Source organism: Neospora caninum, chromosome XII (genome assembly GCF_000208865.1).
Source record: "Neospora caninum Liverpool complete genome, chromosome XII".
Taxonomy (NCBI): domain Eukaryota; phylum Apicomplexa; class Conoidasida; order Eucoccidiorida; family Sarcocystidae; genus Neospora; species Neospora caninum.
This window is the reverse complement of record NC_018398.1, coordinates 1,014,389-1,028,510: the sequence shown is the minus strand read 5'-3', so window position 1 is coordinate 1,028,510 and position 14,122 is coordinate 1,014,389. Positions and strand designations below refer to the sequence as shown.

The 14,122-nt window shown below is 53.1% G+C and overlaps 2 protein-coding genes across 2 annotated transcripts; one reads left to right on the top strand and one right to left on the bottom strand.

Annotated features, from left to right (window-relative positions):
• Positions 1–1,201: 1,201 nt before the first annotated feature.
• NCLIV_061580 (conserved hypothetical protein) lies at positions 1,202–7,541 on the top strand (the record flags this gene model as incomplete). The annotated part of the gene is made up of 7 exons (XM_003885710.1): positions 1,202–1,956; positions 2,415–3,390; positions 3,880–4,056; positions 4,731–5,015; positions 5,376–5,735; positions 6,474–6,659; positions 7,014–7,541. The coding sequence occupies 7 exons, from the start codon at positions 1,202–1,204 to the stop codon at positions 7,539–7,541; spliced, it is 3,267 nt and encodes a 1,088-aa protein (XP_003885759.1).
• A 1,681-nt stretch (positions 7,542–9,222) lies between these two features.
• Positions 9,223–12,902, bottom strand: NCLIV_061570 (D-tyrosyl-tRNA(Tyr) deacylase,related; the record flags this gene model as incomplete). The annotated part of the gene is made up of 6 exons (XM_003885709.1): positions 9,223–9,497; positions 10,011–10,118; positions 11,474–11,545; positions 12,061–12,114; positions 12,317–12,369; positions 12,787–12,902. The coding sequence occupies 6 exons, from the start codon at positions 12,900–12,902 to the stop codon at positions 9,223–9,225; spliced, it is 678 nt and encodes a 225-aa protein (XP_003885758.1).
• Positions 12,903–14,122: the final 1,220 nt, after the last annotated feature.

Sequence of the window (14,122 nt, the reverse complement as noted above, 5' to 3'; positions counted from 1 at the left end):
TACATAAATTTGATAGGGAACTGCAGGTGTAGACTGCAGCAGAGTGCGGAGATTTTCATAATGCCGCTTTGGCGTCTGCTTCGCTCGTCCTCCGTCCTTCCTCGTTGAAAAAGACGAGTGTCTCTCGATTCGCCTGCGTGCTCGTCCCTCTCTCCGTCTTCTTCCCTCGCGATGGCTGAGTGGAAACTCGAGGCCGCGCAAGTCGCGGGCATGGCTGTGGAAGAAATCCACGAGCGCCTGCAGCGCCTGCCTCGAGAGAACTGGCCTGGCGCGATTGCCCAGCTTCCAGTCGAAAAAAAGAGGGAACTATGTCGTCTTCTTTCCAGAAAAAACACAGCCAAATCAAAAGCTGCTTCTCCCTCTTCGCGCTCTTCGTCGTCTTCTCCCTCGTCTTCCACGTCTCCCACGTCTCTTCACCGTTCTGTCTCTGAGGCACGAGGTGTATGTACACCTGATACGCCTGGTGCGGTGGCGAAAGCGGCAAGAACTGCTGAATCGACTTCTGTGTCAGGGGGAGAGCAACACCGCGGATGGTTTCGAACGCCTTCTCGTCTCCGACCTGCCGCAAGGGCGCGAGAGGAAGTTGAGGGTCTGCGAGAGAGAAATTCTGTGAAGAGCGAGGCGAGTCTCTCAGCCTCCCTCCCATCCACCGAAGGCGCGCCAGCGTCGCCTCCGAGCGAAATCGCGACCACGGTTGCGCCCCGATCCGCTGTACGTACAGCGCGAGAGTCGCAAGACCCAGAGGAAAGGCGTGAAACCGTGGGGATACCTACAGTCCTCTCGAGAGAGAAAAAGCGCGCTGCAGAGAGCCTAACGTTTGCGCGCGAGAAAGAACGAAGAACGCACCCGTACGGAATCCCTGCGGTTCCTCTTTCCGCGTTTCTTGTAAGTCCCAAAGGGTACAGATGGCCGTGGGAAAGGCCGATGGTTTCAGGACGGTTTTGCATTTTCACTTTTGCCGTCGAGACAGAGAGGCACACAGAGCTCAGGTTCGAGACTTGCGGCGCTTGCAAGAGATGGCCGCTCGTCTCAAACAGATTGAGAGTTTCTCGCTGTTCTGCGATTTCGCATTCCCAATTTGCGCGTTCTGGTTCCAAAGTGCCTCTCTCCGCAGTGTCGCTTCGACCGGAGACAAAGTTCAAGAAGCACAGTCTCTCGGGTGCCGAAGAAACTGGTTGTCCCCCCCCCCTCCCCGCCCGTGATGTTTTGCTGTGTCGTGCAGCCTCTGCTATGCCCACCCTCGTGGGGCGTGGACGTCTCCGGTTCTTCTGCAACGCCAACTTGCTGCACGTCCCCGCGTCATTCATCTCCACCTTCTCCTTCCTCTTCTTCTCCCGCTGCCTCTTCCTCGTCCACTTTTGCTTCCTCTTCTTCCCCGTTGTCGGTTGGGGAGGGTACTGTGGAGTGGGGAGGAGAGCAGGGAGAGGCCGAGAGTCTGGTGCGGGTTTTTTCCGCGTTTCGCCGCCAGCTGGCCTCGGCGCTCTTGCCGGCGTCGTCGCCAGTAGCGCATTTGTTTCGACCGCTGGAGGAACTTGGATTTGTCTCCGGACTCGTCGAAACTTTGCAAGAACCCGAGGACAGACCTCGCAACGCCCCTCCTTCCCTCGCCACGCGTGTGCTCGTCGTCTATCTCCACTGCTGGCTAGCCGCCTTCCTGCATGCATTCCATGCCGACACGGTCTTCGCCTACTGCACCTGCGCGCCGAACGGGTCTCCCGAGCAGGAGCTTCACTCGCCTTCGTCTCGCCTTGCTTCTTCGCGGGAGACGACCCCTGACGCGAGGAGTTTCGACGTTCACCAGGACGAAAGCGAGCGCTTTTCCGCGTCTCAGGCGCGCGTGCGAGAAGGCGACCCGCCGTTTCCGCGAGAGGCTCGCCCTCGATCCAAGTGTCGCGGGTGCGCCGCAGTGACGAAGCGGCTTCACGGAACAGCCAACTGGCGACGCTTTCTCGACCGGTGAGGCGCAGAAATGATAACATCACAGAGAGAGTGGAAGGATTGAAAAGCAGTCTGGGCGGGTTTCAAGCGGGCCAGGCAGGTCCGAAGAAGGAGTTGAGAGGAACGGAAAGGAGATGCGAGAACACAGGGGAGAAACGAGGGCAGGAGTAGTGCACGCGCTTCATTTCTGCATTCCCCATAACTCTTCCTGTGGAGTCTTTGGAAGGAAAAGGGGAGATTAAAACCCAAGGCAACCTTTCACTCAAGAGACGTCAACGAGGCGAGGAGGGAGTGCAGAACAAAAAAAAGCCGACAGAGATTCCCGTGCGAGAGCGGGAGAAACATTTCCTGCCTCGGGACTCTTCTGCCGGAACTACGGCTGCTGCGTTCTTCTTCGTGGCGTCCGTGGTGTGTCATTCGCTCTTTACATGTTTCCCGCATATATCGTTCCCTGTGTTCTCTGATCTCCTTTCCAGATACTTTCCTATTGAGGTAGCCCGATTCGCTTCCGTCGCCTCGGCACATCAGTCTGCAGCGCGAGCCTTGACTGCGTCTTCGACTTCGTCCCCTCTCACCCCCGCTCTTCCTTCTTCCTCTCTTTCTTCTTCTTCTTCTTCTCTTTCCTCTCCTTCTTCTCCTTCCTTCTCTCTCCTGGCTCTTCCTCTCCGGCCGCAGCACCAGCTGGGTGTCGGGGCGGAGCCTCTTGACCCTCCTCGAGAAGCCGCTCTTCGGCAGGAGAACGGGCTCCCGCCGGAGGTCGGAGACAGAGGCGAGGGCGACTTGTCAAGGCCGTGCATCCGCGAGGACACGCGAGAGCCTCTGACTCGCGGGGAGAGAGGCCTGGTGGCGGCGGAAGCAGCGTGGTGTCTTTTGACCCCCGCAAAGCGCTTCGAGGAGCGCCTCGAGCTCCTGCACGTTCGCAGTCGCGGGCTCAGAGGGCAGGAGTACAAACGTTTCGTGGAGGCGCGCACGCGTCAGCTGCTGAAGAAGACGCTCCAGTCGCTGCTCTTTCGATCGGCCTTCGCCCAGCTCGCCGGCCACGTGTGGGGGGTAGGAGCCAAGGCGAAGGCGCTGGGCGTCGCCGGCGGCGAGAACGAAGAGACAACGAGCCAGGGACGCGAAGGGGCGAGCGATGGAGCCGACGCATGGGATGTGCGTCGAGAAAAAGAAGGAATCGATAACGAAGAAGAAAGAGAGAAAGAAGACGGCAAGGGACGCATCAGTGGAGTCCTCCCGGGGGGACAGATCACCCAGCTGTTTCTCTTCATCGTCAACGACCGCCTACAAACCTGTGCTGAGCTAGCGCTCAGGTGTATGTACACCCGACGCGAGCGGGCACGGCAGAGGCGGGAGGCGAAGGCAGGGAAAGATGCAGCGGACGGAGCTGCTGAGGAGGGGCGAACGGACGAGAAGGATAATGACGCGCCGTTCTCCAGCTGGAGCTTTCGGCAGGTAAAAAGCCAAACGCACAGAGGCGACTTTGCTTTCGTCCCCAGACAGAGAGAGAGGAGAGAGCCCACATTTCCTTTCGTGCTTCTCTTTGTTTCCGTGTGCTCCTTTTTCTCGCTGGCGTTCTTCTTCTCTTTTGTTTCTCCGTGGTGTCCTTGGTTTCCAAACCGTCGCTCGCGCCCTGTGCTTTCACGATGTGCTTCTCTCTCTGCGTCTCTCCTGCACTGAGCCTCCTCTCGCTTTCTTGGCATTGATTGTCTTCTGTGTTTTGTCAAAGCCTCGCCCACCTGAAACAGCCTCCTCTGGCTACGCACCTCTCGCTCCGTCGCCGTTTCTGGGCACCCACGAGGCCGAAACGCTCCCTTCCTTGTTGTGTTTTCCCTGTCCTCCCCGTGTCTCAGTCTCTCCTTCCCTTTGCCGCCTCTCGCCTCTACGTCCTTCTCGGGTGCTTGCACTTCTTTGCTTCCTTGTCTGCATGTGCCTCGCTTCCAGAGCCGCGAGGCCCAGAGCGCCTTGCTGCCACTAAGCGCCGTCGTGCAGCTCTGGGGCCAGGACGAACACGAGGAGACCAGGGAGAAACAAAAGGGAGAAGAAGAACGAGCAGACGCCATGGCCTGTGCTGCGAACCTTCTCTTCCACTGCGTCGACCAGCCGCTCTTCAATGTCCACGTAGGTCTTGAGAGAAAAAGGAAGGGCGTTAGGTCTTGGGAAAACGACTTCCGAACCACCCCGAAACTCACATCGCCTCCAACGGCTTCGGCTTCAGACGCGCCCTCGTGGGCCAGCGCCATTCTCTGACGCGAATCGGCGGATTTGTGTCAGAAGGAAAAGTGGAGAAAACTAGTCCACGAAGAAGTGAAAACATCACCAGACACAGCAAGCTTTTTCGATCGAGAGACCAGAGGGAGAGATAACAGAACACCAAAGACAGGCTGACGCCGGGACATGCAAACGAGGGATTGTGTGGAGCGAGAGGGAAACTTAGTTCGTGTGCGTGTGTGCACGTGATTGCCGCGTCGAGGCAGAGGGACACACGTTTGTCCACAGCTGCAGAGCTGGAGGTTTGTGGAGATGATGCAGACAACTGGGCGTGGAAATCGCGCGGTTACATCTCCGAGTGAGAGGATCGTTGAGCCTCCTCTGTTTCACCATGTCTTTCTCTTTTTCGCTCTCTCATTTCCTCTCGCTGTCTCTTTAGCTTCTTTCGCTCTCTTTCTCTCCTTCTCTTTATCCCTTTTCCCACTTTCGCCGTCCTGCTCTTTCTCTTCTGTCTCCTTCTCCTTCCATTTCTCGTCCAGTCTCTCTGTCTTTCTCATTCGTTTCGCTTCCTCGCTGTGTGTCAGGGCGCATTTCCCCTCTTCTCGGCTGCATGCGCGGCGGTCGACTGTAGCACCAAGAAGAAGAAACGGGGCCGTCCTCCTTCCTCGTCCGGCTCGTCTCCAAGTTCGCCGAGCGCTGCGCGAGAAGCGAGGGTGGCCACGCGTTCTGCCTGGCCTTGCGTGAAATCGGAGGAAACTGGCAGCGCGGTCAAGGAGCGACGCGCAGCCTTCCAGGGTGTGCGCGAGAAAGACGAGAGAGAAAGCCAGGCGAGAGAGAACGACTCCGCAGGCTCGTCGACACTCCCTTTGGTGAGTACACCTCTTTTGCCCTCTTCGTTTTTTGTTCCTGTCGAAAAAACCTGTGGGAAAACCCTCTTCTCCTCGATTCCCATACCCTTTTGCGTTCGCCTACTCTCGCCTCGTTCTCTTTCTCCGTTTCCCCCAGCGTTTCCTTGTCGTTTTGTCTCCATCTGATCCTCTCCTTGTGTTTCGTTCTCCTTCCACCTTCGCTTTTGCGCACTGGGATTCCACCCGCCTGTTCTATCCGTTTGCTCCTCTTCCCCCCTGTGTCTCCTGCTTTCTCTCTGTGTTTTTCTTTTCCCTTTCTTCCTCCACAAAGGTCCTGTTTCTCTGTTCTCTTCGCGCGTCGTCCGCGCTCTCTGCTTTTAGGCGGGCGCTCGGATGCGTGGAGACGCCGACGAGGAGACCGAAGCAAGTGCCCGGTGGTCGGCTCTCGTCGAGGCCGCTGTCGAGTTTTGCGTCCGCAGAGAAGAAGATGCTCCTCCCCTTTTTTCTCCTCCTTCTTCTCCTTCTTCTCCGTCAGCTTGCAAGAGGGAGGCGCGTGGCGTCAAACGGGGGCGGAGACCGACCAAGCACAGGCTCAGTTCCAGCGACGAGGAGCCGGAGAAACAGGCAGAGAGAGACGGAGACAAATGGCGTTTTCCGGGCATCGATTTGTGCGGCGCGTTCGTCGCGGTGCGCGTCCAGCAACTCTGGAAAGCTAGCCAGGGCCAGGGGGACTGCCGAGAGGTGAGAGAACAGGGAAGAGCGGCATTCGCAGAAGACGAAACGCGAGAGGAACGAGGTGGGAAATGAGTGAAAGTCCTGGAGAGGACGATTCAACAGGAGGACACAGGATACCATCCGGCTGAACGGAGACAGCGGAAGAGTGTAGTGAGGGGGAAAAGAGAGGAGGAAAGGCGTCGCGGAAAGAGCGAGAAGGATCGAGGTGCCGACCAGCCAAAGCGCACCCTGGGGCGGAAAAAAATGAGACACGGAGGCCGCGTCTGAAATCACCTGAAACAGCGAGAGGGAAGAAAACTGGGGAGCGTGGAGGGAACGTGTGGAGAGAAGAGCCGGATTGTATCCCGCACGATGCGTAAAAACACCGGCGGAGATAAGGGAAGGGGAGGAGAACGTGGGGGCTTCGAAAGAATCTCTGCAGAAATTCGAAGCCGTGCGTGTCTTCTCTCCTCGTTTCTGATGTCTCCTCTCCCGTCTTTCGCTGCTGTTCTTCCGTTGTCAGTCATCTCGCCTGCGGTCGTAGGTGCCGGTTGGCCTGGCTTTTTTGTCGTTCGTTTCTTCCTCGTTCGTCTCTTTCTTCGCTCCTGTCTTCCCCTGCTTCCGTTCCCCTTGGAGTCGCGATCCTTCTCTTTTGTTGCTTTGACCGTCCTTTCCTCGACTCGCCTTCCGGCTCGCCGTCTCGTCTCTGCATCTGCCGTTTCACGCGTGCTTCGCCTTCCTTCTGCGTGTTTCTTTTCCCTCAAGATGGTCAATCAGGCGCTGCGGGAGTGGCGGGTTGCCGGCGCTGCCTTGGCCTCAAGCGCTGCCCCCACGGACGAACATGACGAAAATGCCGGAGGCGGAGAAGGCGACGCATGCAAAGAAGAGAAAGAAGATGCGTGCTCAGAGTCTATCAGCCTCCTTCTCTCCCTCCACAACCAGCTTCGTCAGGTACAAACGCGCACACGGCACCCCTTTCAAGTCTTCACCACTCACATCTATTCGCAGCTATATATATATATATATATATATATATATATATATATATACATGTCTACCTATCTATATATATGTCTATATAAATTATATGTTTTTATGTGGTAGATGTGTGTCTGTATCTTGATGTATATTTTTAAGTGGGAGTGCTTATGTGTATGTGTGTGTGTGGCTTTTTCACGGCGTGCGTCCCTGGTTTGTTTGGGATCCGTTGATGGTTTTGATCTCACTTGCAGCCGCGTGTGGTACAGAGTGCATGCGTAGTTTTTATCTGCCTCTATGCAGAGTTGTCGGTTTTTGAATGCGCAGATGTACGAGCACATGGCGGCGGCGAGCCGCTTGACCGCTCTGCTGTCGCTTTTGCGATCTTCGTCGCCAACTCTTCAGCAGCCGCGTTTCCTAAATTTGCGGGAAGTGCTCGAGGTCAATCGCCTCCTCCAAACGCAGGCTTCGCGGCTCTCCCAGAAAGCTGCGCTCTACCAAACGCGCGCCCCGAAAGGGATGAAAACCACGCGGAAGGCAACGGAGCAAGGAGCGAGAGAAGACAGTGAACGAGGAGCGCGCAAAGAGAAGAACGAACAAGGAGAGGGAGAAAAGGAGGGACGGGGAGAGGCGCAAAACCAAGAAGAGGGAGGCGTGCAGAATGAAGCAGATCGAGAAGAAAACAAGACGCAGCGAGGCGGAGAGTGCAGTGGGGAGGAAGGGAAACGAAGACGAAGAGGCCGATTCGACGCGCCAGACGAAAGTCGAGAAGAAACGAGGAGAGGGCGGAGACACGAAGAAGCTGACCGGGCGAAGCCGGGGCGAGCGCAACAAAGCGAGGGAACGCATACGTGACAGAGAGAGCTTAGACACACAGCAGTCTGGGGAAAAGAGGCGACAGCAAAAAAAGAGCAGAACAGACGCTTTGTCTCCTCACTTTTCTCGCGATCCCCCTTCTCCGCGAGCTGACGCCGAGAGTCCTCAGCTTCTGTCTCCCGTTGGAAACTTCGCCAAAGATGAAAATCCTTCGTTCCTCTCTCTTCTCGCTTTTGGTCTTCTCTCGCCCTTCTATCTTATGCAGGCTGTGTTTGAATGGGAACGTGGTTTCTCAAGCGTCTTGCGGTCGCGACTGTCTCGACCTCGATATGTCTCTTTTGTCTCCTCTGTCCCTTCTGTATCGCCCGGCCTCGGAGACGGCAGCGCGCCGCCCTCTCCAATTCTTGCAGACGCAAAGATGCAGCCGAGAGGCACCGAGGCGACTTGTGTGCGAGGCGAGGTCGAACAGCGTCTACAAGAAATAGGTTCAAACGTTGACAAGCGTCTGCCTCCATGCACACCTGCTCACTCGTGCACATATATCCATAGATAGATATAGATAGATAAATAAATATAGGTTGATAGATAGATATAGATAGATAGATAGATAAATAAATATAGATTGATAGATAGATATAGATAGAGAGATCGATAAATAAATAGATAGATATAGATAGAGAGATAGATAAATAAATAAATAGATAGATAAATAAATAGATATAGATAGAGAGATATAGATAGAGAGATAGATATTGATAGATTGATAGATATAGATAGATATAGGTATGCCGGTGTATATGTGACTCTGATGAGAGCTTGAACTGGACGGTGAGACGAACAGTGTATATGGCTGCAGCAGCCTGGCGTTCCTTTGCTCGAGTTGTTCTGGGAAACTTCCCGAGACGTTTGGAGGCTCTCGCGGGCGAATAACGGTGCACTTGGCGGTGCGTCGTTTTCGTCTGAGCGACCGTGTGCGCCGCAGATTGGGAAAACGTGGCGACGCCCGAGAGAGCGCGAGTCGGGCATCTGCTGGACAGACACGAGTCCCTTTCGCAAGGGGAGGTGAGAAAAGAACATGTCGCGTTTCGTTTCCTCTGGAGAGTTTTCCGTTTTTGCATGGAACAAAGCGGACGCTGTCACGCCGGAGAGAAGTCGAACGCCGCAAGAAGGCGAGGGCGCGGCGGCCTCAGAGCGAGGCAGAAATTCAGAGAAATACAGAAACAGCTAAATTCTACTCCAGGAGAAGGGAACAGAATGCAAATGCATATTGAGATTAGTTCGTGTTTGAGGCACGCGAGCGCGCACGATTCAAGCAGCGGCGAGGACGCCAGGGACGTTTGGACCGAGACAAAAAGCGAGAAACAAGAAGAACGAGATGCAGAGGCCAGGGGGAAGGCAGACAGAAAGGGGATAGAGCAAAACACTCTGAGCCGCAGAAAAAAGAAGGAGGAAAAGACCCAGAGACAGAGCGAAGGAAAGCCGGGAAAAAAACGAGCGAGAAACCAAAATGGGAAAAGACCCGTGACGCCTCGAGAGAGACACAGACATGGACACGAGAACGAGTCTCCTCCATTTAGCACCAGAGACATATTCAGAGTATCCGAGAGAAACGGAAAAGAGGAACGAGGACAACCCCGAGGAACGACAATCCACGATCAGTGTGTGAATCGGCCTTTCCTCAGCATTTCAGCTCTTCTCTTCTCTCGCTGTTTCTCTCCTCTCACGCCCTCGCTTTTGCCTCGTCCTGCCCACTTTGCACATCTTCGCGTTTGCGCGCCGATTCCGCTGTCTCTTTCAGGCATCCCTGGCCTCCGGAGCCAGGCGCGTTGTCTCCCTTTCCGTCTCCATTTGCAGAAGGCGAAGAGGGAGACACAGACGAGGCAGGATCGGGAGCGGCCTTCACGGCAGGCAGTTTCCGTTCTTTAATTTTCGGGAGTTGCGCCTGCGACGAGTCGACAATGATGGTGACGGGGCCGTCATTGGCAAGTTCAACGCCTGCGAGAAAGAAAAAGGAACGCAAAAAAAGGACAGCTTTGTGGCGCAAGCGGACCACAGAGAGGCGCTTTTCAGCACGTCGTGCAAAGACATCCAAAAGAGACAGTCCCATCCAAAAGAGACAGTCCCTCCCCAGAGGCTGCGCAATCTGCGAAGGCAGTCCACTGGCCCGGACACGCCCACAGACGAAGGCACGGCCCTTTGTAGGTTTCACGAGAAAAAGGTGGACTCCACCGGGACGTGTTTCCAAAAATACTCAACGACAAAACAGAAACACAAGGGCCAGGCAGCGTTACGCAAATGCCTACAGAGGATACATGTAACTCCAACGCACCTGTACATATATATTTGTATATGCTTGTATATATAAATATATTGTTGCACTTATAAATACATATATATGTGTACATACATGCGTCTAAACGTGTATGTACCACAGCGTATACAACGATTAATGCAAGCGTGTGTGCGCGTCAAAGGGTGTAGGGACTGGAACAGCGGCGGGTGACTCACGCATGTAGTTTTGGAATTTCCCGGTTTGTATTTTCTCCGCCTTATGTTGGCGCCTCATCTCTGCCACGATCTTCTCGAACATAGTGCGAGCCTGTTCAGGGCCCATCGCTGCAAAAGTCCACGAGAGAAGCTTTCACGCAGTGTGGCGACGGAAACAGAGAGGAAGAATAACTCGGCAGAAATGAATAGGAAGAAATATTCAAGACCGCATGCGTAGACGAAGTCACGGAAACACACCGGCGGGTCTGTCCCTGGGGACAGTCATGCCCATACACTCTACAAAACACAATCGTCGATCTACGCGTATCACCTTTACTTACGAGCGCCTCCATGTCCATGTAGACAGATAGATAGATAGATAGATAGATAGATAGATAGATAGATAGATAGATAGATAGATAGATAGTCAGATATAGATAGATAGATATAGATAGATAGTCAGATATAGACAGATGTAGATAGATATAGATATAGATAGATATAGATAGATATACATATAGATAGATATAGATAGATAGATAGATAGATAGATAGATAGATAGATAGATAGATAGATAGATAGATAGATAGTCAGATATAGATAGATAGATATAGATAGATAGTCAGATATAGACAGATGTAGATAGATATAGATATAGATAGATATAGATAGATATACATATAGATAGATAGATATAGATAGATAGATAGATAGATAGATAGATAGATAGATAGATAGATAGATAGATAGTCAGATATAGATAGATAGATATAGATAGATAGTCAGATATAGACAGATGTAGATAGATATAGATATAGATAGATATAGATAGATATACATATAGATAGATAGATATAGATAGATAGATAGATAGATAGATAGATAGATAGTCAGATATAGATAGATAGATATAGATAGATAGTCAGATATAGACAGATGTAGATAGATATAGATATAGATAGATATAGATAGATATACATATAGATAGATAGATATAGATAGATAGATAGATAGATAGATAGATATAGATAGATAGATAGATAGATAGATAGATAGATAGATAGATAGATGTAGATAGAAATATAGAGAGAGAGACAGAACGGGGGACAACTGTGGAAACACCGAGATGGGAAAGACGCGCCTGCCGCCACAAACGAAGACATATATAAATATATATAAATATATACATATATATATATATATGCACGATACACATGTGTGCGTCCAGAGAGAAGGCATTCCGCAGAGAGATGCACCGAGAAGAACTTTGGAAGCAGAGCGGGCAAATCGCAGCGAAAGCGTGAACGATGAAGAGAGCCGTCGAGGCAGGCGGACAGGCACAGACGGTCAGAATAGAAGAAAAGGACAGGTCTTCCATGTGGGGAAGGAAAGACGGAAGAGAGCAAAGGGGGAAGGAACGGAGAGCAGGGGAGAACGATGACGCGACGAACCAGAGACACGCACCAGAAGTCGGAAAGCTAACCTGCATGGAAATCCGGTTTGGTTCCCTTCTTGAGATGCCCCATGAGTGTGAATTGTGAAACGACGAGAACCTCTGCAGAGAGACAGCAGACGCTCGCAAAAAGGCAAAAAGTTAAAAGGAGATGCCTGACGCGTCGGTCTCCTGTTTCCCAGAGAAAGAAACACGCGCCCGCGTGCGCGCTCAAAGAAGGACGTGAAGCGAGAGCGCATGTACGGCGTCCTCACTGGAAAAGGGGAAAAAAAGGAAGAGGGCGATAGGAACGGAAAACACCTCGGCGCCAGAGAACGCCGAGGTGGTCGACTCGTTTTCACGTTTCAAAACGGAAGCGTAGTTTTCGAGTTTTGTGTTGTCCACATGCAGCGTCGCGCTTAAGCCGGGGGCTGCTGTCTTGAGAGAAAAACGAAGACAAGGAGGCAGAGAGAAGAGACGAGGGAGGCAGAGAAGAAACACGGGAGTGAAGACGGCGGAGCAAGGCGGGAAACGACCCAAGAGGAGTCGAGACACTCGAAGTGAGAAAGGGGAGAGAAGTTAAAAGAGAGGGACGACGAATGAAGCAAACACGAGGGGTGACAGAGCCTCGAGCTTACCGTAGTCTCTGTCTACGACGGAAGACGCCCAGGTTTTCGACGGGTCATTTAAATCTGCAGCGCACCAGCAACACTCACGAGAGCTGGGCGAAACCGAGTTACGAAAGAGAGACGAAGAACGGCGACTTTCGAAGGAGAGAGAAGGCCAGGCGAGAAGGAGAGACGGCCGTTTTGCCGGCATTCTCCCGCCCTCTCTCAGGGTGAGACTTCACTTTCTTGTACAGGATACGCATTCTTCAGTTCTTCCTTCCCTTACCGTCCCATAGCTTTGCCTTCAAGCACTTGCGAATGCAGTAGTCGGCGTCTTCCCTATCCAGAAAAAGACAGAGACGCGGAGTAAACATCCAAGCAGAGAGATGCTGAGGACGGCAGTCGCTGAGATCATCCTACGCGTCATCTGGGTATCCCCGTATGCAGCGTCGGTGCGTTAAGATGGAAACACAGAGACGAGATGGAAACACAGAGACGGCAAACACAGCTCTACCTAGGTGTGAATCGTGCACTCATCTTCAGCGAATAGAGGAGACGTGCTTCATCGAGAACGGCCTTTGCTGGAGATGGACAAAGAAGGGTGAACTCTCGCGTGTACTCTGAGGAGGATCTGCGCGTAGGCCGTGGTCGTGGAGCAAGAACAGGAGATTCCCTCGATCAAAGCGGGAAGTTTCAGGTGGAACAGGTGAGCCACCGCTGACTATGCGAAGAGAAATCACAAAAAGAGAAGCGTACCATTGATCCTCAACGCCCATGCCGAGGAGACAGAGAATTCCGCGGCCGATTTTTCCCGCAAGTTCGCCTGTCTCGACCACGTGCACGCAGGCGCTCTCGACTCTCTGCAAAACCATCCGCATTTTCGCGTCCCGGCTTTGCAAGAGAATCGCCCGTTTCTAGGAAACCCCTCGAGAACACCGAATGCGTGAAAGCAGCGGCAAGCGGCGCTTGTCTTGTTTCTGCAGTCGATCCCGCGCCGTCGCGGGGTTCTAACTCAAGAGCGAATCTCTGCTTGAAGCGACTGACGCAACACGAGAGAAAAGCGGATCCTCGCTGCCCCGTCACGCCATTATGGGTTTTTCCGGTCCGAAACCCGTTGCTTCCAGGGGTCTTTGGAGTCTTTTCCAGGCGCCTCAAACGCGCCCTAGCAGGAACGCGTGCATGCGGCCCAGCATCGACGCGAGAAAAACAGAAACGGGGCGGCACGCACGTTAAATGGACAGCGCTTTTCTTGGAAAACCAGTTGATGATCGGGGTGAAAGTGTGCTTGACGTACGCTACGTTTAAGAATCTAACGCTCAAAAAAATAGGTTCATCGTCTTTTGTGACATTAGACGATACACACGAGAAGTCGGGTTTATCGGCGCGCTCGGAGCGTCGCAGCGGAAGGCGACATCTTTCGTTGCTTGGAGAAACACACACTGCAGATACGTGGAGATATATCCTCAGGGTCTGAAACCAGTTTGCCTGCAAGGAAAGATCTTTGGACGGAAACCATCAAAGAATTCTCAAGGATCCTCGGGAAAACGTGCGCACGAAGACCTCACGGTTGCCGTATGCGTGGACGTTTGAAAAGTCTGTTCTGTTCAACAACAGCGCAAACCGAGAGTTGAACTTCCGACTGCACGAACTGTTCGTCAAGCACATCGCTGTCTGCCCAGAGAAGAACGCTGGAAGGCGTCGATGTCTTGGCAAAAAGTGGTGTGAAGCGAGCACTGCCACGGAAATGGCTGTCGTGGGATCTTTCAGTTTTCACCAGACACAGCGTTTTGTCGGGCCGAGAGGTCTGTCCGGGTCTCGCTGCAGTGGAGGCCGCAGTGCCGAAGTTCCGGGATTCCGCGAGCTAACGCGAACCGGCCGTCTTGACCAGAATCCGTGTATTTGTCGTACAGAAACAAGAAAAGGCTCCCCAACGCTTGGCAGCACGGCGACAATTTCAGCTGAATCACATCCCGAGGGGCCAAGTGGAATCTGCAGACTCGCCACTCTACACACAACATGCCAGCAGCTTCATAAGCAGTTCAGAAGTGCAAAGAGCCTTGGCGACCGTTCGCAGAACCACGCACATATCGGA